The sequence below is a fragment of the Vicugna pacos genome, chromosome 29, assembly GCF_048564905.1.
Source record: "Vicugna pacos chromosome 29, VicPac4, whole genome shotgun sequence".
Lineage (NCBI taxonomy): Eukaryota > Metazoa > Chordata > Mammalia > Artiodactyla > Camelidae > Vicugna > Vicugna pacos.
Window position 1 is genome coordinate 24,467,500 of NC_133015.1, and position 23,354 is coordinate 24,490,853.

Here is a 23,354-nt window from a genome sequence, read left to right on the forward strand (position 1 = left end):
TTTAGCGTGGAGTTGTAGTTCAGGTTCTGGGTCTGCTGACCAGCAGCGTGTTTCTGAGGAAACTATAAGCATCTATTGATGCTTTTTGAGCAGTAAAGTGATCCTGTTAGGATATCAGAATTTTGGCAGTGACCTAAGTCAACGTCTCCACTTGAACAGACGAGAAAGTGGAGGATGCTTTTACCTACGGGGACACTGGGGCAGAGGGGGCGCGTGGCTGGAAGATGGTGGACATACAGGTGCAAGCTACTGGCTTTGGAATTTGTGCTTTAAACTGTTACTTGTTCTTTGCTTTCTTTAAATAAACAACAATGACAAGTCAAAAATAAAAACTAGTACAGATGTATTGCAAATGTAAATAGCAGTCTTCGCACTTGCCAAATATAGTCACTAACATCTTTTGGATTTTTCTAAGCACACAGAGATAAATATATAAGTAGGTGTATCATTTTGTTTTGTATTTAAAAATAAAAGGGGTATCATTATAAATGCTGTTCTGTAGCTTTATTCTTAGAAGTATGTAAGGAATATATTTTCATTTTCCTGTGGTAGATCTTCAGTGCTCTTTTTAATGGCTGCATTCTGCTGTGTTCATGTAAAGTGGTTTATTTAACCAGTATCTTGTTGATGAAAATGCGAGGTGTTTCCAGTTTCTCTTACACGTTTGCCCACTTGAGTGAGTATTTCTGTTGGGTAAGTTCCAAAGGTGGAATTGCTAAGTTGAGGAATATAGTTTTTTTTATAGTTTTGACAATTAAAATCACATCACCTTTCAAAACTGCAAATTTACGTCTCTATCCACTATATATCGAGGGTGCATATCTTTCCATTCTTTTGCATCAATGTTATCTTTTAATTGGGTTTAGGAAAAGCTTCAGGGAGGAGAGGGCTGGAAGAGGCTTGTGAAGGTTGCATCGGAGTCTCAGATCTGCAGAGGTGGAGGGAGCTTGATAAACGTTACCCAGTGAAGAGAGAGAGGACCTTCTGGGGTTGTCAGGGGTTTGTTCCTGAGGAGGGACCCATCCCTGCCCCTCCGTCCACACTCCCCCCGCCCCCGCCCCTGAAGGGAGCCTTAGGGGAGTAGAGGGGGCACGTGGCTGGTGAAGATGCAGTCCTGGTGTTTGTGGCCGTTTGCTTTCTGAAGGAGTAGACTTTGGCTCTGCTGACCTGTGCTGCCGTTTGGGCGTTGAACTGGTGGGGCCAGTCGGGATCCATTACTGACCGCCCCTCTCGTGGGCCATCACCCACCAAGGCCTGGTGCCTTCGAGTAAGACTGTCAGACCTAGCTAGGTCTTTTTTTTTTAATCATTCTCAAAGCCCTGTAACCTTTAATAAAGATTTCCCTGCTGAGGTTTTTGAGGATTGTCTGTTGGGACTTCCCCCCGTCCTGAAGCTCAGGAAGGAAGTTCTGTGCTGGAGACTGCCGGAAGCTTGCTGAGCTGCTGTGAGCTGAGGAAACCCAGCAGCTGTTTTTTGGTTTTTTTTCCCATTTGGCTGGGTGAGTTTTGTTTTTGAAAATGTCAGTCTCACTTACTCATAGCCGGGGCTGACACTCCAGGTCCCCGTAAATGTTATTCCATTGGTGACACTGATGTGTCAGTTGTAGTTTCAAAAATAATGTGAAGTGTTCTGAGGCTGTGACTGGGAGAGACTCTGAAGACCATGCTCGTTGTCTGCAGGTTTACATCTGTTGTGGGCATTTCTTCTCTTTTAACTCTGCTTATAGTCAAGAGCCTCTGTAATAGGTCAGGTGATAAAATTATATTTTACAACTGCATGGTTTTCAGCAGAGAGGCTTGGAAAGAAATAACCACCAGATCGAATGTGGATTTTACATTCGCTGTATTAGCCATGATGTTTAATTCACCCCCCCATGCGCACACAGACACAGACGAGCACGTGCTCCCGTCTCCCTGTGCAGGCAGTTCATGGTCATAGCCTTTCACGAGGCTGCCTCTAGTCTGGGCACGTGGGACCGTTCTGCCCACTGCTTTGACATGGAAGTATTGCTGTCAACGAGTTTTATTCCTAAGGCTGTCCCTCGTTCCCTGTTTTAGGAATTTACCTGTCTGCTCATTAGATGCCAGGTTTGGATGAGGTCTGGAAAGAATGAGACGTTTTAAATCTTGGGGGGAGAGCTTTAACACAGCACTGCTTCAGGTGTGGTCTGTGTGTCTGTGCAGTGCTGTGAGCTGTTGGTCACAGCCTGCAGGAGGCAGATACGGGAGGTGAGCGTGCACGTGGAGAAACTTACAGTAAGTTGACGTGCCTGTCAAGTTTGATGATACAAAATTTGAGTTCATATTTTGCATGTCTTTTTGAATTCATTTCTCTAGGAATTCTTTTTTTTTATTAAGAAAATTTGGGGGGGCAATTAGGTTTCTTTATTTTTTAAGTGGAGGTACTGGGGATCGAACCCAGGACCTCGTGCATGCTCAGCACATGCTCCACCACTGAGCTATACCCTGCCCCCTAAAAGTTCTTTTTTTATTGGAATTTCTTAAAAGCATTTTGTTCGTGACTGATTGGAAATCAAAAAACAAACAACACTGGTCTCCTCCGCAGCTGGTTTGAGAAGCGCTGCTTGCCACGTGTTTTACAAGGTTAGCAGCTGTGCTGGAGGAAGGATCTGAATTGTCACTTGGTTCCCCCTTGTCCTCGGTGAAGTCCAGACCGCTTGGCACCATTGCCTGGACAGAGGCCAAGATGGTATTTACGCTTATGATTTTGTTGTGGTGAAGATGCACTGACTTACTGTCTTTAAATAGAGCACCGCTGCTGGAAAAGCTAGGTTTGTTTCTGGCAAATTCTTTTTCTTAGGTGTTTTTCATAACCTTTTTATTCTTCATAATGAGACGGAGAGATGAAATTCAAACAGGTTTGAACGGAAAAACAGATGAGACTTACTGACTGATTTGACCTAGGGTTGAAGGAAAGGGCAGAAGTTGAAGTGCATTGTCTTAGGGAGTGGAGGGGAGAGCTGGTTTCAGGAGAGCGCCCGCCTCCAGGCCGCTCGGTACTAGTTCTCTTGACTGTGTTGAGTTCACAGTTGAAACCGTGAGTTATGATACATCTCAAATATGGAGTGTAGCTCTCCAGTCTTCCTCGGGATCCGAAGTGCTCCACGCGGCCGGTGAATGGAGCGTTCGTGGTGGTGTGCTCAGGAGCAGGGCTGTGAGGAAGCATCGTGATGGACTTAATTGTGAATGTGTCCAGTGTTTTGAGGCTTGCCCGGGTCAGTCATATAAAATGTTCGTAAGCCAGTAAGGAAGGAAAAAATCAGAGGTACGCTTCTGATATGGTTCTGGTGCCGGGGAAAGCAGTGCAGATTTGCAATACAGGCATCCACTTAAGAGTGATGGTTCACGTACGAACAGGAGGAGGAGCGAGCAGTGGTCTGCAAGAGCAGTGGTCTGAGAACAGCGGTGGACTGAGAACATAACAGATTATAATCACTTCTCATCATGTTTTTGTCTAACCCAGAACTTCTTAGAAAAGTCAACTGAAAGAGAAACTCGCCAAGAGTACGCTCTGGCTATGATTCAGTGCAAAGTTCTGAAGCAGTTGGAGAACTTGGAACAGCAGAAGTACGATGATGAGGACATCAGTGAGGATATAAAATTCCTTTTGGAGAAACTTGGTGAGAGTGTCCAAGACCTTAGGTATGTCATTCTTCTTAATGCTCGCAGGCTGGATACCTCGGGCCTTGTTAAACTTGCCTCGTATTTTAAGGGAATCTCAGTTTGCTACTATCAACTCAAAAGACTGCACTAAAACACGTCTCCTGTTAAAACTTGGGAGGTACGGAAAAACCGGCTCAGCCGCGTGGCAACAACTGGTCCTGGCCAGTGTCGCCTCCTCCCTGTCGGGGAGGTCGCGCGGTTCTGTGTGTCTGGAATCCGCAGGCTGTTGGTGCCGCCCTCTGGGAACCTTTCTGGGCAGCAGGCGTTGTTAATTCATGGAGGAGGTTTGCTCATATGTGGGAAGAGTTTTGTTTCTCCCGGCTTTTTTGAAGTTCCTGTTGGTTTTATTTATTTTTTATATTAAAAATTATGCAAATAATGTATATGCAGTAAAGAAAAAAAAATCCCTTCTGCACTAACAGAAGAGACACCAGCCTTGCCCCCACCTTCTCTACCTCGTTCCCCCCGCCCCTCTGGCTTCTGGTGTTTACTTCCCAAAAATCCTTCTAGCCCCCACCCCGGCGCCCACACGTGCACACACGCACAAATGGGGTTCTGCATACTCTTCTTGACCTTGTTCTTTTTTGTTCAGTGGTATCTTGATGATTTTTCCCATTAACCCATGTATTCTGTGTTTTTAAACTATTGATACATTTGTTGTTGTTGTTGTTTAATGGCATTTAATCTGTTCAATCTGAGTTAATCAAACATTAATCAAAGAAAAAGAGAAGTTGAATATTCTTTTTTTAACCATTTTAAGAAGTTTATTTGTTTTAAACAAGTTTTTAATTGAGTTATAGTCATTTTACAATGTTGTGTCAAATTCCAGTGTAGAGCACAGTTTTTCAGTTATACATGATCATACATACATTCATTGTCACATCCTCTTTCACAAGAGAGTTACTTGCTAGAAATAGATCTTTCTCACGAGTGGATTGGGTTTGGGAGCCAGGCTGACTCTTGTTTGAATTGTTTGGCTACTTTCTCCATATGTGGCCTTGAACAAGCTTCTTGCCATTTTAGTTTCAGTTTTCCTTTTGGTAAAATAGTGATAAAATTCCAACCGTGTAGTATTTGCCGTGAGTTGTCCAGCAAATGCCTTCAGTATAGTGTGTATTCCAGAAGTGTATTTACCGGGCAGTTCAGTGCAGCCCATGATCCCAAGGTTCGAGAGCTTTTGTAGAGATGGGAGTTATCACCCATGTCAGTGGTTTGGATGAGTTTTGTGGAGGAAAGCAAATGATTTTTGTCATCCTATAATTTCAGATATGAATAAGTTGATTGTAATATTATAGGCCACCAGTAAGCTTGCAGTTTACACAGATTCTGTTCTGTTATATTTATTTAAAAGATTTATTATTCTTTTGTAATAATGATTTGAGCCCTTTTAAAAAAATGAATAAGATTACTTCTTACACTAACTAGCCTTACATTAAATTACTACTTGACAGGGTGCTCTGGCCAGCTTAACCAGTGAATCCTCTACATTGAATTACCAATCAGCATTAAATGGCTACTTCTTTTTGAAATTTTTCCTTGAAAAAAAGTACTAGCATGTCCTGTCATTACGTTTGTTCACTGGCTAACCACGTTAAAACATTTTCATGTTATGAAGCTTTGAATGATTGTTACTCAGTACAGGTAAATAACTTTTGAATCAAACTGCACTGCAGTTTGTAATGTGCATGGAGGTTTTTGTTTTTAATAATCTTTAATGGGCTAATTCAGTGAATGAATTCCCGCTACATTGTTGGTAGTCACATTCGAAAATATTTTAGTGATACGTGTTTTTATTTTTCTAGTGCAGTATCGTAGTTCACAACATTTATGGTAAATAGAATTAGAACGTACTATTATATTTTGTGTTAAAGTAATATAGTTTTACATCAGTTCCCATTAATGTATCTAGTGGTCTGGCAAATAGTATTTTAGGTGGCGTGGTGGAAGTCATGCTAGATTACTAGATATTTTAGTGATACACATTTATGTGAATATTAGGGCAAGGATTCTGAAAGCAAGTGCTCTTGCTATTATCTGATGATGAGCTTTCAAATTCGACAGGAGTATTGCCCCTTAGTACCCCGAATACATTTCACATGATTTATAGAGGATTATTTAAGCTGTCTAAATTTTGTTTAGTGGGAGTTTGTGAATGTGCAAAGGAAGTCAGTCTTTGTTGTTAAATCATCAGTGAAGACATTTTACATTTTTAAATTTTGGTATATCTCTCCGATTCTTATAAATTTTGAATTCTTCAAAAATTTTTATAGCTCATTTGATGAATATAGTTCAGAACTTAAGTCTGGAAGATTGGAATGGAGTCCTGTGCACAAATCTGAGAAGTTTTGGAGAGAAAATGCTGTGAGATTAAATGAGAAGAATTATGAGCTCTTGAAGTAAGTTTTAAATTCCAGTTTATGCTCTAAAACCCCTTGTTCCACATATGAGCATGTTTTTGTCATTCTTAAGAAATTTTAGATATTCCATGATTTCAGTTTCTATTTTCTTGCTTACTAATGTGTTTGAATACCTTTTCATATGCTTATTAGTCACTTGGATATCTTTTGAAGCTGTAAATCAATTTGCGGAGTTCTGCCATCTTAACAATATTTAGTGTTCAGACTCATGAACGTGGGATGCTTTCCCATTTATTTAGATTATATTTAATTTCAAAAGTGCTTTAAAGTTTTCAGAGTAAAAGTTTTGAGGGTTTTTTTTTTTTTGGTTAAATTTATTTATAAATTTTTTCTTTTTCTTTTCATGCTATTGTGAATGGAACTGTTTTTTGAACTTCATTTTCAATTTTTTGTTGCAAGTTTATAGAAATACAATTGACTTTTGTATATTGCTCTTTTATTCTGCAGTTTTTCTGAGCTCTTTTTATTGGTTTGCATAGTTTTTTTTAGTGACTTTTTTTTCTCCCATTTTCTATGTACAAGGTCATGGTATCTGTGAACAGAGGGAGTTTTATTCCTCATTTTCCAGTCTGGATGCCTTTCTTTCCCCCTAATTACAGATGTTTAGAGTCTCTGTTATGCAGATGCCTTAATGAAGTCTTTATTTTGTTCTATCATTTATTTGCCTTTTCTTGCTGCAGAACTGCATATGTTCATTGTACTTTGTAGTAAGTCTTAGTATCTGACAGCATGAGCACTTCCAATGTGTTGTTCTTCCAAGGTGTCTCGGTGCTTTTGGCTCTGTGAATTTCTGTATGCATCTTATTTTATTTTATTATTATTTTTTCTTTATGCATTTTAGAATAAACTTGTCAACTAAACAGTTCTAGTAGAATTTTGGTTGAGTTTGAATCCATAGTTCAGTCCAGGGGGAATTGATACTTTAAAAATGTAGTTGTTTCCAGTCCATAAACATGGTATATATACCCTTCCGTTTGTATAGGATTTCCTTCAGATAATGTTAGGGTCTTGTCCTTCTTTCATTAGATTTATTCCTATGTATTTGATTTCTTGGCATTCCTGTATATTGTACCATTTAAATTTTTTTGTTTTCTCCTTCAGCTTCAATAGAATATTTTGTGATGGTAAAACTAGTTTATGTTTGTGCCGTTCAGTGTAGTTGTCAGTGACTGAAATATTGCTGATGTGACCGAGAAACTGAATTTTAATTTAATTTAATTTCTGTCAATTTAACTTTAACAGTGTGGCTCGTAGATGTCGTATTGGATAGCACAGCTTGAGTCTGATTTGGAGAAATACTGATCAAGACGGTCTGTGTTACAGATCAGGTTGCCACTCAGCTTCCCTCACGATCAGCTTGGTATTTGGTTTTCTCGGGTTATTTAGTGTTTGTTCCTCTGATTTTCCACTTCAGGGTTTTGTTACTGTAGTTTAATTTTCCACATTGTCTTTTCTTATGGGTTTATGTTTTAAAAAGAGAAAAGTCCTTTTGCTGTCATTTTAATGAGATCTCTAGAAGGAGCAGAGAACGTATGTGCACGTGTCCAATAAACATTCTTAGGCAGATTTGTTTCTGTTGCTTAGACTTTATCTTCTAAAAGTTTATTGGCAGGACTGATGGAGAATAGGCTGGAGGGAGAGAATGAATTACCTTTCCAGCGTTGTTTTGCCACTTTGAGTTTTTAGCAACAATAACAAAATGAGATAATTTTTTTTTCAATCTACTCTTTGGAAAACTTGAATATAATGGAAGGAGCTTTTACTTTATAAAGCATTACGCATATTTTATTAAGATGCACTTAAAGGACTTTTGAAGTGCATGTTCTGTCTTCTGCTGTGAGGTTTTAATTTTCATGGCTCCTTCAGGTTACTCCCTTTGAGTTTTGTGACTTTTCTGAATAACAAGAAACAATGACGTGTGGTCCATTAGTTTGATTTTATGCTAATGTGTTGAGATATTTGAAGTCATTGTCTTTAGTTTTTATTCCTGTTAATTATCTGCATGGGGATGATTGAAAGGGCCACACCAGTGTTGCCCTTTAAACTAGCTGATAAAGCAGACACGGATGAAGTCTGTCTGGTTTTGTTTTTATTCTGCTGTTAGAAAAGCACAGTGCACGCGGGCCTTTTTGTCTGTGGAGAGCCGTGCGTGCGTCAGGCTCTGACCTGTTTTCCACGGGATGCCAAACTTAGCAGTTACGTGATGTTAGTTGGTTCGCCCTTTACCACTTTTGAGTATAATAGTATATGGAAAATGCATTATGATCTGGCATGTTATAATTTTGAAATAGTGTGTATTTTTTAAATTCTTATTTTTTATTTAAGTGTTGATTTACAGTGTTAGTTTCAGGTATACAGCAAGGCAATTCAGTTTATATATATTATATATATATATATATATATATATATATATATATATATATACACATATACACACACACACATATATTTTTAGATTCTCTTCCGTTACAGCTCATTACAAGAAATTGAATATCGTTCCCTGTGCTCTACAGAAGGTCCTTGTTGTTTACCTATGAAATAGTATGTATTTTGAATAGGGAATATTCTGAAATACAGGAAACCATGTGGATTATAATTAAAGAAAAACAAAAGCAGGTTTATAAAACCGAGGGAAAACACTGTGAAAGAGAAGAAACACAAATTTGTGGAGTGATCAGTTAGAATAATAATGTGAATTCTGTTTTGGATTTGAATCCTTGCTTTCTAAGATTACATTGCTAGCACATGTGAGAGTGAGAATTCACGTTTGGTCCAAGTACAGAGCTGCGATGTGTTGCTGTCTCCATCCCACTTGTGTACCTGACAGTCTTGGCTTGTGGTTACCGTGGTGATGGAGACTTGGATGATGATCGTCGGGTCCGCTGTGGACTTAACATCTACATTCAGAGATGACTTGGAGGGAGCTCTCTTTACTCACCCGAGAATCTGGTTTTGAACCTATACTTTTGGATATTTTTATTGATGATTTGAATATAGAAATAGAAAGTATGCCTAGTAGATTTACAGATAATAATATAAAGATATTCTCATTGTTGCTGAAGATATTCAGTGGAATGGCTCTGAAGGATAACCATTAAAATCATTTCTGTGTTTATCAGGAAATCTGTCCATAGGATTCTGGGATTCCTCCTAATTCTGACTTCTCTGATTCTCAGACTGCTCCTCAGATGTTCCCAGAGGTCTGGTTAAAGGGCAGGTTCTGTCTTGGCAGGTCTAGGGTTGGGTCTGTGATTCAGCTTTTCTTGTTAAGTGTCCAGTGATGCTGACGGTGCTGATTCGCAGACCTGATTTTGAAAATCAAGGTCTCAGCCGTGTGGAGAATGTCTCAGGCCACTGAATGTGGTTTAAAGCAGGCATTGGCAGACTTCTGTAAAGGCCCAGGAGGTAAACTCTGCCTTGTAGTGCGAGAGCAGCCATGGGCAGTGAGTAAACTGAGTAGTGTGACTGTGTGCCAATAAAACTTAATTTACAAAAATGAGACTCACAGACATAGAAAACAAACTGTGGTTACCAAAGAGGAAAGAGGTGGGGGGAAGGGATAAATTAGGAATTTGAGATTAATGTATGTACATACTACTACATGTAAAATAGGTAAACAACAGCAACCTGTTGTGCAGCACAGGGGACGATGTGCAATATACATAATAACCTATAATGGAAAAGAATCTGATGAAAAATTATATATATACACACATACACGTATAATTTTTATATATATATGTAAGCACTTTGCTGTACACCTGAAATTAACACAACATTGTAAATCACCTATACTTAAAAAAATAAAACTATAAAAGCAGTGGCTGCTGGGTTTAGATTTCAGCTGAGATTTGCTGACTTCTGGTTTGGGGTATTCAGAACAGATACTCTGTTACACTTTAAAAGACTCTTATGTTAATATCAGTTTCTTGTTATTTTATAAAATAATTCTAAAGTAACATTTCAAAATAATTTTAAATGCAAAGTAATTTAATCCTTTGAAATTATTAAAATGTTTCAGTTGAATTAAACTGAATTTTAGAATAATTTGCCTGTTGGCCTTATAAAAAGAACCTTTTTTGAAATTTAAAAAATGTAAATGTATGGGAGATTGACTGTAAGTCTTGTTTTTTCTTACTGGGTCTTCTGTGCTTGAGCTGAGTAACGGCCATCAGGGTGTGGTTGTGCTTTGTGAGGGCTGCAGTCAGCAGATGATGATGCAAATCTCAGTTTCCACTCTGCTGTGTCCTGAGGCATGTTACCTAGCTTCTCTGAGTCTCGTTTCCTCATTTATGTGTTGTCACGAGGAGCAGATTTACACAGACGTGGGAACAGGCGTGTGTGCAGTGAACGTGCATTCCTTTCTCCTCTGTTGTTTGGAAGTGTGGGTTCCCATTTAGTCTGAAAGAGAGAAGGTGTGTGATTACTTCATGATGAAACGGTTCCGTGGTTGGCAGCGGTGCTTACTGTGGAGTTAGCTTGTCGCCAGGCTGAGGTGCTGGCAGGAAGGGGCGGGGAAGGCTTGAGCCACAGTCCCCGGGACCTTACCTGGTAAACGCGCTCCAGGAACTGGAGTCAGCGAGCCTCACGGACGCGTGCAGACGGCGAACAAAGCGCACTTTTATTCTCGTAAGGATTTGCCTGAACGCAGATGACGAGGGACGCGGGGGCTTGCCGGGCGGCGGCGTGTGGTGAGCGCCGTTCCCGGCGCGGCAGGTGCAGTGGCAGCTACAGCCCCGCTCTCGTTCTCGTTCTCGTTAAGCTGCGTTGTATTCGGGAGAGGAGGGCGCAGTCAGCGGTCGCGCAAACACCTGGTTTCCTCGGCCCCGTCTTGATCGGTCGCGGGAAGGTGCTTGGTTACTGGCGCTGGCAGGAGGATGACGGAGTGTGATGAGCAGGGACCCACGGGTAGTCGTGTATTAAGGCAGCATCTACGCAAAATTCTCGTCGTCCTTCTCGAAAGAGTAGGAGAGGGAGTCTCGGATATTTGGGGAATTATGCGTGGTGTATGTTTTGACTCTGAAAGTAACCTGTCATGTGCGTAGAAAGATTTGAAAACTGCTAACGTACATGTAATAAAATACGTGTGATGTATTGCGCGTAACAGTGAAAGCTGTGGAAAATACGGTCATGTTTGTAAACGTCTGTTTTCAGGAAGATACTGGCATTCAGCCTGTGCTCTGTTGCACTCTGTAGACGGATCAGAAATCAATCTCTCTTTGGATTAAATTTATTTCAGGATTTTGACGAAACTTCTGGAAGTGTCTGACGACCCGCAAGTCTTGGCAGTTGCCGCTCACGACGTGGGGGAGTACGTGCGGCATTACCCCCGCGGCAAGCGGTAAGCGCGGGGCCTCGTTCCTCGGGGTTTCCCCGGGTGCTCAACCGGCCCTCCCCTGTGCGCTTCTCTCGGACGGGGCAGCTGGCAAGCGGAGTCAAATTCCCGTGATGTTGGGAGTTCCGGTAGATGGTAAACCTGATTGAAAATGGGTAGTGTGAGTATGTAAGCAGATTACAGCGTGGGAGCCGAGGGAGACCACACTAGACGTTGCACGTTCAGGGTTTTCTCTGGTTTGTACGATTAAACTCAAAAGCCGTTTTGTTAGCGCAGGTGATTTCCCCACTATTTGTGGTTTCACTGTTACTGAACTGAGTCAGTTCATAGTATAAAAGGAAATGTAACTCGTGTGAAGAAAAGTTACAGCCGATGTACAGTAATGGAATCACGTATTTCGAAGCATTGAAGAGTGAGGAATTTTCTGTGGGAGGAGACAGGTAAGGCTTTCAGAGGAGGTGACGCTGGCCACGTAATGTAAAATCACTTAAATATATCGACAATGAAACGGCAGACAGCCTTTTTTTTTTTAAACCAAGAAGTCAAGGGGCCAATATTATATTGAGGGAGAAAGCATTAGAGGAGACCGAGGGCTGCTGCGCGCTGCCTGCAGAAGCAGGGATGCCTCGGGTTGGATGGCTGCCATTCCACTTGCGGATTGGTTCCCTGACCTCTACAGTTGGGGTGATAATCGCATTCCTCTCTCGTGAGGCTGATGGGAGGAGTGAATGAGTTCATCCAAGCACAGTGATTAGCATTAGCTACTTTTATTGTAATTACTGTTACTGTTTTATAAGAGGCATACGACAGCATTTATCCTACTCCGCATAAAATGGTGTCGTGTAAACCCAGAACTTCTTAGAACGTGGGGAAAAATTGGCAGAGCCACCGTTGGAGGTGCTGACTATAACATTCCGCAGCTACTTCATGACTTCTCTGTCCTCACTGTGTACAAGTATCTAAACATCATGGAACGTCATGTCAGTGACAAGTGAAGTCGTATCCTGTCAAGCAGAGACATCATCTTTTACCTCAACTGTCTGGAATATTTTACTTTTGATCTTTACCTTGTTTTTTATATCTGATTTGTAGTAGGTCAGGCTGCTTTGTACGGTAGATTTTGGTAACCCTGACTGCAAAAGTACGACTGTTTCATCTGAAGCAGAATCTGCCAGTGCTGAGTATCACGTGGGTCACACACTGACACCATTATATGGAAAACTAGGCTTGGAGTAGGTAGGATGCAATCCGCTTTGGGTTCAGATAGAAGGAGGAGAGGCGGTAGTTCAGGTCCCTTTGGCGCCAAGGGGAATGTTTCTCTGGGTTGGAATAATGACCACGAGCATGTCTGAACTCCACGTGGTGGGTAAATGTACAGAAGGCAGGTGGCACAGATACAAATACAGAAGCCTGTGTGTAAAAGAGCTTAGTAAGCATCAAAAATAGAAAGTGAATGTTGTGGAAAAGATTTTTTGGGGAAAAATAATAACAAAAATAACGAAATGCTAGACTCATGCCTCACTCAGTATAAAAGAAAGCATTACAAGTGAAGTATTAAAGCTGCGCTTGCAGCGTCGTTTATAATAGCAGCCGATTCTGAAAGTAGCCCGAGCACGCGGCGTTAGTGACACAGGTAAACGCTGTGGCGCACTCCGTGTGATGGGACGAGGGCGCGGAGCCCTGGTGTGACTTGGGCCGGTGCTCGCTCCACGGCCGTGAGCCGGGCGTCGTGCAGCCTCTGGCGTCAGACGCGCGCGCACGTGGCTGCGTGAAACAAGTCAGTCGCGGCGCTGGCGGCGGCGGCTCGCGTCCGCAGGAGTGCGGGTGGTGTCTGGTTTTTCCCTTTGTAGATCCTGTGCTTCCTAGTTGCCGGTGGGGCGGGGAAACGAATGTGGGCGGGTCCTTCGGGCCAATTCGGTGACTTGTTGCTTCTGCGTCTGAGCGCCTGTGCAGGCTTACTGTGCGCCCCTGCACATCCCTGTACCGTGCGGGGGAGGACGTTCAGGAACGGGGCGCGGTGGAGGGATGGCAGCAGCTTCAGCGCTGCGGAGAGAGTCCCCTCGGGCCCCGGGACCGGGGGCAGAGCTCCACGGGAACTGCCCCCAGCTGCAGATTGAACCACTGTCCCCCATCACTGCAGACGACGTGAAAATAAACTGCCAAGTGAACTTACCGAGCCGCAGCCGTCCCGGCCAGTTCAGTCCTCGTAAAGGACCCATAACCTTTACGATTGTAATACGATTTCCAGGTGAGAAGCACAACTTACCATTAATCTTACTTTTCAGACGTGCATGATGTTTGTGAACAGAATTGTTCCTCAGAAAGCACAAGTCCACCCGTGACCCTGGCAGACGCCCAGAAGTCACACGTGGACGACTTGGGGCACTGTGTGTCCTTTGCGGGTGTGACTCACAGCACAGATGCTGACATGAACGTTGTCGCAACCATCAGCATGTCAGACAGCAACACCTCAGCCACAGCAGAGCCTCGTGGGGCGTGAGCAAGGGCGAGCCCCTCTCTGCCTGGGACGCCATAGGGCATTTCCTTTTTTATTTTTAAGGAGTGCATCATCTAACCTGCCTTCCTCTATTCGAGGAACCCCCCCAACCTAATAAGGCACATGCTCCCTCCCAGCGGAGAAGATAAGAACGCCAGCAGCCCCCGTTCTGACCTGCTTTCCATCTGACGTGCGCTCCTGGCCTAAGCTCAGCCGGCAGCTGTCTCTGCCCCAGATTTGCACGAGGAATGAGGAACAGGGAAGTGGGCGTAGCGGGCCTTCCCTCCCCGCACCAGTGCCTGGTGTCTGGGTGTCACTTGATGGCTTTGCTGTGACCACGGGTCAGCCGGGCAGCCTTCCCAGCTGTGGTTGCCTTTCTGCGAAGCTTGCTGCTCAGATCAGGCAGTCAGGTTTCTGCTTCTGCAGTTGAAAGTGCTGACTGATGCAAAAGCTGCGTGCTTCTGCGGTGTTGTGCATGGGTCTCCATGAAACGGCACTTTGCAGTCAGCACAGTGATAACTGTGGACGCTCAGAAAGGGAAGCTGTGTCTGACCAGGCAGAGGGTTTGGCACCCAGTAGGCGTCCTGAGCGCTGGGAGGAAGGGCTGCCAAAGAGCTCAAGCTTGTTCTCTTAGGTGCAGACTTTCATGCGAGGTGAAGGTCTATTTTCCTTTGTACAAAGCCTGACGTAGCACATGCAAATGAAAGTAGTAAATTGCTTTGATGGTGGCACAAACCTTTTATCAACCAAACTCCAATACTCCTTTCTAAACGATCGTTATCATGGAAAAGTAACAAATACTCATTACAGACACCTTGAAAAACACAGGAAAGAGTAGTGACTCACTGTTGGTACAACTCTCTAGAATGTGCCTGCAGTGAAAGGCGGTCACCAACTGTATTTCCGCGTTGGGAGGTACCCCGAAGGGGCCCCATAAACAGTGCCCCTCCTGTCTGCCTCAATTCTGAATTACTTGAGAAACACGACAAAGGATGTAACAGGTGGATAACCCGCACTGCTGAGGCCAACAGTGGAGAGCGCGGTGTGTGTGTGGCCGGAGACCGGGCCCCAGAGCTGGCCTGCCCCGCCGTCCTGGGGGCACTGGACCGTGTGGACGGCAAGGAGGGCAGATTCCCGCCTCCCACCTCGCCAGGCACAGAGGTCCCCAGGCTGGGGAGGAGACGGGTGCTACCAGGGGTCGGACCAGCCCTGCCAGGCTCTGAGAGCGGCGTTTACCCACGGACACCAGGCTGGTCGGCTGAGTAAGCAGTTTGTGGTGACATAAGAATGACTTTATGTTTGGTCTTGAAATCCCTTTACATTTTATTCGGTGATAATCATCTTCTCATCCTCCCGATGGAGACCTAGGTGGGCCTCGTTACATATCCCCTCACCCTTGGTAACAGATGGCCCTCTGGTCATCGTAAACCACAGAAGGCGTTTAGTCCAGGACACGTAGCGCCCCCCCCCGCTCATTCAGGGGAGGACTTCTCTCTGTGATGCCCTTGGCAGGTGAGGGCCTGCTTCCCTGAGCGTCCCGACTGTGGCCTTCGTCACCAAAAGCCCTGCTGCATTAAGATGTCACGTGTCACTGACCATGTAGTGGAGATTTGCCACCAGACAGTGCAGACCAGAGAATCCACACTGTTGAGCTGGAGTTAAGAGACTCGACACCCTTGCCGAGGAACAGAGAGCCTCTCTTCATTCACGAAGCACGTGACTGTTTCAGTTTTGCATCTGCAGTGACTGGAGGCTTCAGGGTGTTAGGGGTGTGGTGGCAGAGCCAGTGCCAGTTATCAGTCCTCATGGTGCTCTTGACAGTGGGGATTTCCCGTCTGTCTCACTGCCCAGGAGGTTGTGTGGCAGAGTCCGTCATCACAGGAAAGGGCCAGTGTCTTAAAAAATCAAGCTTTTGTCAGGAAATTAACAGGACTCCTACTGGGTGCTTTTAACCCCGTGTTCCCTGCTGTCTGCATCTGAGCCCACGTCTGTCTCACGGCGTGGCAGCTGGCAGGCTTAATATCGGTGATCTGGTATTATTTCAGTTATGTGATGTTTAGTATATGGACTTTTAAGTAAGCAAGAAATACTGATAATAAAGATATTAATACTCAGCTGCCTAGGACACTGTATTCTAGAACACCACCACAGTGCAGGTTACTGATACTTGCCTGGACTAGGATTGGGAATAACAGTTGGCTCTATCATTAGGAATTCAAGAGAAAATACATGAATACTTTCAATCTGTGATTTGGGGAAAATTATATTTAAAAAAAGACGCGTGTCGGTTTACTTACCTGTATTGTAACTTTTTAAAACCCCTTGGTGCTTTGGAATTTGGGCTTTCTGCCGACTCTGAAAGTAACTGCGGTGTCTTCCCCACGTGGCTTCTGTTCTACAGGGTCATCGAGCTGCTGGGCGGCAAGCAGCTGGTGATGAACCACATGCACCACGAGGACCAGCAGGTCCGCTACAACGCGCTCCTGGCCGTGCAGAAGCTCATGGTGCACAACTGGTAGGTGCCTGCGATGCCCTGCTGCCCGGAGGTTCTCATGGAAATAAATGCTCGGATGGGTGGTGGTTTTCAAAGCAGTGATTTTGATGACTATCTAGAAATATATTGTAGCCATTCAGAACATGACATGATCACTTAGAAGAAACAACTGTACTCGTGTTCTGGAGAAATGTGCATTCAAAGCGCTGGTATGGAAAGCGGCTCCAGAAGTAACTAAGAGGACCTGGTGACGTGAGTGGCTCAGTTGTTTGGGGCTGAATGGGAGTCAGCTGGACTGTGGATCAGAGACTCTGCAGTTTTGCACGGTTCAACGATTCAGCTTATGCGTTACCCGAGTGGATTTTTACCAGCTCACATGAAGATGCTAAAAGCTCAGTTAAGGTCCATCTCTCACATTTGATTTGTTTTAGCCTTTTGCTGTTGACATAGCAACCAAAGTCATGTCTTCCTCTTGTTTTCATTTTTTAAATCAAAATGATGGACCTTTTTGTGCCCACTTAAAACAAGGTAAGTTAAGAGTGACTGCTTAGATACACGGGTGGGCCACTGGTGGACATGAGCGAACCACCCAGGACTCTGTGTCACGGCTGTTTTGACAGTAGGTTGGAAGTTCATTGCTTTCAGCTCTTTCCTGAACAGCTCAAGTGCCTCTGTTCCCACCCTTTGGACGGATGCTCTGGTGCAGGACTGTTTCTGTCAAGGCACAGTGAACAGACATACCCTGCCTATGACTGACAGTAATCCTGCCAGTAGTTCCAGAGGAAAGAACTGATGGCTCATTTGAATGCGTGCGTTGGAAAGATGCAGGAAGTCCAGCGTAGGAGAGGACCCGGGTGTCCGGGCTGCTGAGCATCATGTGTTGTTGAATGTTGGCGTCTTGCCCCTTCAGTCCTTTTCTCTTGAATACTGACGTGTTCCCTCGGCACCTGCTCTTCGGGCACTTAGTTTGTAGCCTGTCCGCCAGGCGCTGGGTGATGGGCGCAGTGGGAGTGGGTGATCAGAGGTGGCCTCGCCAGTCGGCTGCAGCAGCTCAGCGGAGGCAGCGACGATAAGGAACCAGCCCTGCAGCTCAGGTTTGGGGATCAGCATTTTGGGTGGAGGGGGTGGGAGGAGAGAGACCAGGAAGCAAGGATGAGTCTGGCTCTTTGAAAGCATTGTCTGTTTGGAGACGTATTTGATGTGACAGCTGGGGGGGTGGTGCTCCTGGCACCTGGTGGGAGAGGCCAGGGATGCTGCTGGGCATCCTACAGGGCGCAGACAGCCCCCCGCAACAGAGCCGTCCTGCCCAGTGTGTCAGTAGTGCTGAGGGTGAGAGAGTGACGTGAAGGATGATGGGCGAGGAGAGGTTGGCGGGGTCTGATCGCAGAGGGTCTTGTAGGCTATTGTTTGAGTCTTCCTTTCGTAAGATGAGTTAAAAGCTCTTGTAAAGGTTTTAACAGGGAAGCCACAGGATCTGGTTTATATTTTGGGAGGGTCTTGTAGGCTGCTCCGTGGAGGATGGATGCTGAGTGTGGGAGCAGGAAGGTCCTCCTTGTGGTCTAGAGGAGGGATGGCCCGTGGCTGGGACTGAAATGATGGAAGTTGAGATGCCGAGAAGCAGATGGACGTGGACTGGGTTTCAGAGCCAGTGCTCATGGCACTTGACGGACTGAAAACGTTTCTTACTTTTTTCCTGTTGTCAGTGCAGGAAGAATGAGATCAAGGCAGAGGCACTCAGTTGTGGTTTTTATCTCCTGTGTAGCGAAGGGAAAACTTTCCTGTGTGTCAGGAAAGTAGGGAAGACTCCCCTGGGTCCTGCCCTTGGTTCACTGTACCCCGAGCTGCAGTTTTTAACATAAATTACTTAGTAACTTTATATCTCTTGGTTTGTTTCTGTCTCTTTCATGAAATTGGTTTAGAGAATGTTGGCATTTAGTAGAGTTTGAGGTGGTTGTGATCCGTGAGCTTCTATCTGATAGATCTTTTACTAAAGTTTCTGTTAAACAGTTTTATTTTTCCCTTTTGTTGAAAGTTGGGTTGCTGAATAAAAACCAATCTCATTTTAATAGTTCTTTCTCTTGAATTTGTTGGGTTTAGCTTTTTAAAATGTATTTAATTAAATTAATTAATTAATTAAATGTGTATTTCTAGTGTGAAAAAAGAGCTGAATGTGAAATAGGACTCTTCCCTTTGCCAGTGGAGAAAATTTTTAAGAATTTTTTTTTGTTGTTCAGATGATCATGCATTAAAGATGAAACATTTAAAATTTGAAAAATCTTCCTTGAATTTAGGAACTTGATTTAGTCTCATGGTAAATTTTTTGATATATGATTACAAAAGGCAAAGTAAACGTCTTTATAGCCAGAAACTGGCTTTTTTGCTCTTTATCATTGACTAGCTTATGAGAGAATGCCTCCCCCCGACCTGTCTTATCATGTTATCTAATCATGCTATCTTATCTTTAATGTTTTAATTATGATAAATCTCCTTTAATGGGGAAGCTTAGTGTCAGTATTTTCCTGTACTTTCTTTATAAAGGAGTTTTCGTACAGTGAAAGATTAGAATTCACATGTGATCTATAGCTTTTGTTGTGATGTGTACATTTCTGTGGCTCTTTGTGCCAGAAAATGAAAATAGCAGTTTATTTCAACATCAGATTAAGTATGAGACCAAATAAAATGCCACTGGGAAAGTAGCAGAGCTGTCCCCAAATGTGAAAGGTTTTGCATCAGTATCTTTGTGCAGGTGACCAGGTTGCCTGTAACCACTCCTGCCGGTGAAGGCGGCCTTTCTGCTCCCCTGGAATAGAGGCTCTTCGCCCAAACCACAGCGCTGGCTGCCAAGGTGTTTCACACCCAATAGAACACGAAAGCGCAGTTGACTTGGTTTCCTCTTGGCATTCTGTGTGTTTTGACTTAATTAAAATGAATTTTTAGAAATGGTGTACTTCAGTGCTCGGCAGTAAAATAAATCAGTTGAAGATAACTAGAATACAACCACGGGCAACAGAGGAATGAAAGTCTGCCTGGGCGGCGGCGGCGGCGGCGCTTCCTGGCGCGGCCGCACGTTTTGTGTGTCACTGTTTTGCTCTGAGGCCCTGCTGTCAGGTTGCCAACACGTGCTTGATTTTCTTTTACTTTTCTTCATAAATGAGTTTTAAATTTTTGATATCGTGGTATTCCCAAAGTTTCTGTTGATTAGATTAAACCGTAACTTGGGAGATAGTGAAGTTAACATTTCTTTTTTATTGTAGGGAATGTTTTTATTGCTGCTTTAAGTTTAAAATAACATTTCAAGTATATACTGGACACTTACGAAATCATGGAACTGGGTTGTCAATGGATTTTGATTTAGATTCTGCTCTAAGGAGTTAAATATTCCATTTCCTGGTAACGTACAGATACATTTATCTCTGGTTTGTATAACATGAATTATTGAGTTTTATATCATGTGAAAATATTACTTAATTCCTTTTTTTTTTAATAGAAGTACTGGGGATTGAACCCAGGACCTTGTGCACACTAAGCATGCGCTCTACCACTGAGCTATGCCCGGCCGTCACGATTTTATGACTGATTTCAGAATCATTTCTGTGAACTGCAGGTCTTAGAGTAGGCAGCGTTTGTCCCTTCCACTTGACACCTGTGTTTACGTGGAATCATGGGTTGCATGTAGCCCTGACTGATGCAGGTGGACGTGGGGGACAGAATGGAGTTGCTGGAGAGGGAGGCAGCTGTGGGTACACGCTGGGTGCTCCGGAGTTCAGGGGACCTAGAGCTGGTCAGTCCCACCCCCCTGCCCTCCTCCTGGCTCTGCTCTCCCTGTCCCCACAGTGCCTGGTATGTCCCTCTTCTTTTTGAGCTGGGCTGGATGTTTATAGTCATACATTTGGCAACATATATAACCAATGACAGCTTACTCTAGAAAACTTTTATATGGACCCTCAGTTTACACGTTATAATTTAACATCATAAAATGTCACCGTTTTTCTCCTACAGAACAATTCTAAATGTAATCAGCCTCTAATTCAGAAGCAGCAAGATGTGCGTATGGGCAGCTCAGGACTTCAGGAAAGAAACACTGAATTTTGTAGATAGAAGATCTCATGTAGAATTTTCTCTTTGTTTCCAGATTCTTTTTCAACCAATGTTCAAGCAGAATAGTAAGTTCTATGAGTGTTACCCTCTCGATCTTTACATGTAGGTAAATAGTGTAACAGAGAGGTGCTCCCCGAGCCAAGGGTCTGGGTGATACTGCTTTATTCTCTGATGTTTACATCTACTTAGGATATTTTAGTTATTCCGTAAGAACACAGCCATAAATGCAGTGAGTAAAACAGTTACTTATGAACAGAATTGAAGAAAAAAGAAAACCCAAAAACCCTTATGTAAGTTTAAACATTTTAGCATTAATAATCATGTTACTAAAACATTCCATGTGATTTTAAATAAACATATAGCACTTCCAGATTTCTTTAATTGAATTTCAGTTAAATTTACATTTTAATAGAATTGCGCAGTGATGCAGTTGGCACCTGTCCTAAGTGTAAACCCCCTTATATGAGTTAAACGAAGTTTATCCCCAGTCCTTAGCTTATATTTTAAACAATGAATTCAGCATGAAGGTGCCAAAGTGTTAGTACCAGGCCAGTGGTTTCCTAACAGATGGTGTTTCTCACGGCGACACAGCGTCGGAGCTCTGGGTCGGCTCCCGGTACGGCTCCACCTCCAGAAGCTTCTTGCCTGTTTTCCTTAAGGGTTAGGTGTTCGTAGATGCCTGAAGTGAAGACAGTCTCCTGGAAGATTTTTTCCTACCTTGCTAGAAAGCCTAGAAATATCTTATGAGGAACATTTTAGGCTTGTTCAGACACTGTGCTGTCGGTCCATTTGTGTCCAGCTGCTTTCTCAGTTGAGAGAGAGTTTGCTTCTAGCTCCTCAGGGAGTGGCCATCCCATCTCAGTTACGGTTTTCTGACAGTGACCTTACACCTTTGATCTCTTCTAGAGTGTTTTTACGATAGATGTTACAAAGCTGTTAGAAACGTTTCTGCTGACTGTGCTTTTCAGCGGAAGCCAGCGCTGGCGGCTTGCTGTGCCGCACAGGGGTCTCCCAGCACTGACACGCTCTCCGAAGGTTAGTCGCCAGGCATTTCGATTACTGCAGACTCCGGTTTTCTTCACATGTTAGGCATATAAGTGAATGTTTGGTTAAGTGATTATACGTTCGTGTTAGTAAAATAATTACTTTTTCCATTTGTCTCGTTTTGTTCTGCCTGCATGAGAAAAGGTACACATAAACACACGCACACACACACACCCCCTGCGTTGTTTTCTAAGATCATTTTTTCTTACTACATACGTTTAAAATAAAATATATCCAGTTTGTCATCTTTTGGCAACCTACAACAGTTTTGCGATTTTTCTCTCAAGCGGGAGAAAGTGAAGATGTGAGAGGCGGGTGGTTGATGGAGGGAAAGGGCTGAAGAGGTGGGTGGGACTGTTCCCAGGGCCCAGGGCTCAGGCCTGGACTGTCTGCTCTTAAATGTGTGGACACATTTCCTTGCCAACATCCCTCCCATTGGTGAGATTAAGCCTCTGTTGTCTGTCCTAATTTAGCAAATCAATATTCATTGAAATGAATTGGTAAATTGGGGAGGGTAGGTGCCCAGTTTATGTTGAACGTGTGCTTCCCTCATAGCTGAAGAATTAACTCTTTATGTTTCCTACTTTTAATTTGAGGGCAGGGTGGGTATTTAGTGGTTAGGAGGCAGTGTAACTCTTCAGAAATGTTCAGAGTAGTTTGCGCTCTTTATCAGGCACTGGCCGCGCTGCAGACAAGTGAGCGGGGTCAGGTGGCGCGGCCCTCGTCCGGGCTGTGGCCGGGAGAGAAGCAGTGTTGCTGAGGCGCTGGCCGGGGAGGTGTATTATCTCGGCAGGTAAAAGACCTGCTTTTTTCCTCCCCCAAGGACCTGTATTTGAAATTACCTCTGTTTTATTATTTATCATTATACGTTTTAAAAAAACCACCTTTTAATTTTTTGTAGTCTCTTTGAAGTGCTGTTTCTCGTACTTCTCTCTCTCTTTTCTGAATGCTGTGGGATTTCCAGTATACAGAATTTACTTATTGGGTGATAGCAGACTATGTTAGTTGTTTGGACCTCTGTTCTGTAAATTATATTCTGAAGTTCCTCCTGGTGGCATGGTAGCGTGTCATCTATTCAGTATTTGGTAACCATGATTTACTTTAACCTTTTTGATTTATCTTTGTAGAAATAAAAATTTTTTAAGGACTTTGGATTTAATATATTAAATGAATACTTTTAAAAAATTAGAGCTGTAGGAATAGATTTTTCATATTGTGACAAAACGGATCACTTAGTTTTCTGAAAAATATTGAACTGAAGCTTTAGAACAAAAAACAGCTCCTAATTTGGAGAAAATTGCTATTAGAAATTTTTTTGCCATAATATGTTAAATTAGATCAAGTATGATAAATTATAAGCATGTAAAAAGGATGATTGTTAAATATTAAAGAAAATGTGTTCTTTCTTTTGCTGGTGTACACGTCACATTGAGTTGATTTGCAGTTACTGAACCATCCTTGATCAATTAAAAAACGTATAGATTTGTCTACAGAACGGAATACATACTGCTGCTGGAGTTGCTCTCATCCGCGGCAAAGCCCCAGAAACGTGGGCAGCTGAGGCGGCAGGTCTTGCTTCTCAGCTGAATGATTTCTCGCATAGTTTTGAGGATAAGTTGTGGTCCAGAATGTTTAAAACAGAGAATTTTCATTTCCATTTTGCTAATTAAACACTTCACCTTGTTTTTTGTCTGCTAAATGATTTCTTGCCAGTGGTCAGTGCTCTTCAGACCAAGTTGTTCGTAGGTTATGCTTTTAGGAACGTCCTTGGCTGCTGCACGTTGAG

General features: G+C 43.4%; 1 protein-coding gene across 5 annotated transcripts in view; it reads left to right on the forward strand.

The window, feature by feature from the left end:
• Positions 1 to 23,354, forward strand: part of ATP6V1H (ATPase H+ transporting V1 subunit H) — a 67,831-nt gene that overhangs the window by 40,653 nt on the left and 3,824 nt on the right. For 4 of the 5 annotated variants that reach the window (XM_072951977.1, XM_072951975.1, XM_072951979.1 and 1 more), the window contains 4 exons: positions 3,484 to 3,662; positions 5,954 to 6,079; positions 11,340 to 11,441; positions 16,334 to 16,447. In XM_072951977.1, the coding sequence (XP_072808078.1) occupies positions 3,484 to 3,662; positions 5,954 to 6,079; positions 11,340 to 11,441; positions 16,334 to 16,447 (521 nt within the window). The remainder of the gene's footprint in view (positions 1 to 3,483; positions 3,663 to 5,953; positions 6,080 to 11,339; positions 11,442 to 16,333; positions 16,448 to 23,354) is intronic. The other variant, XM_072951980.1, reaches the window with a different exon arrangement.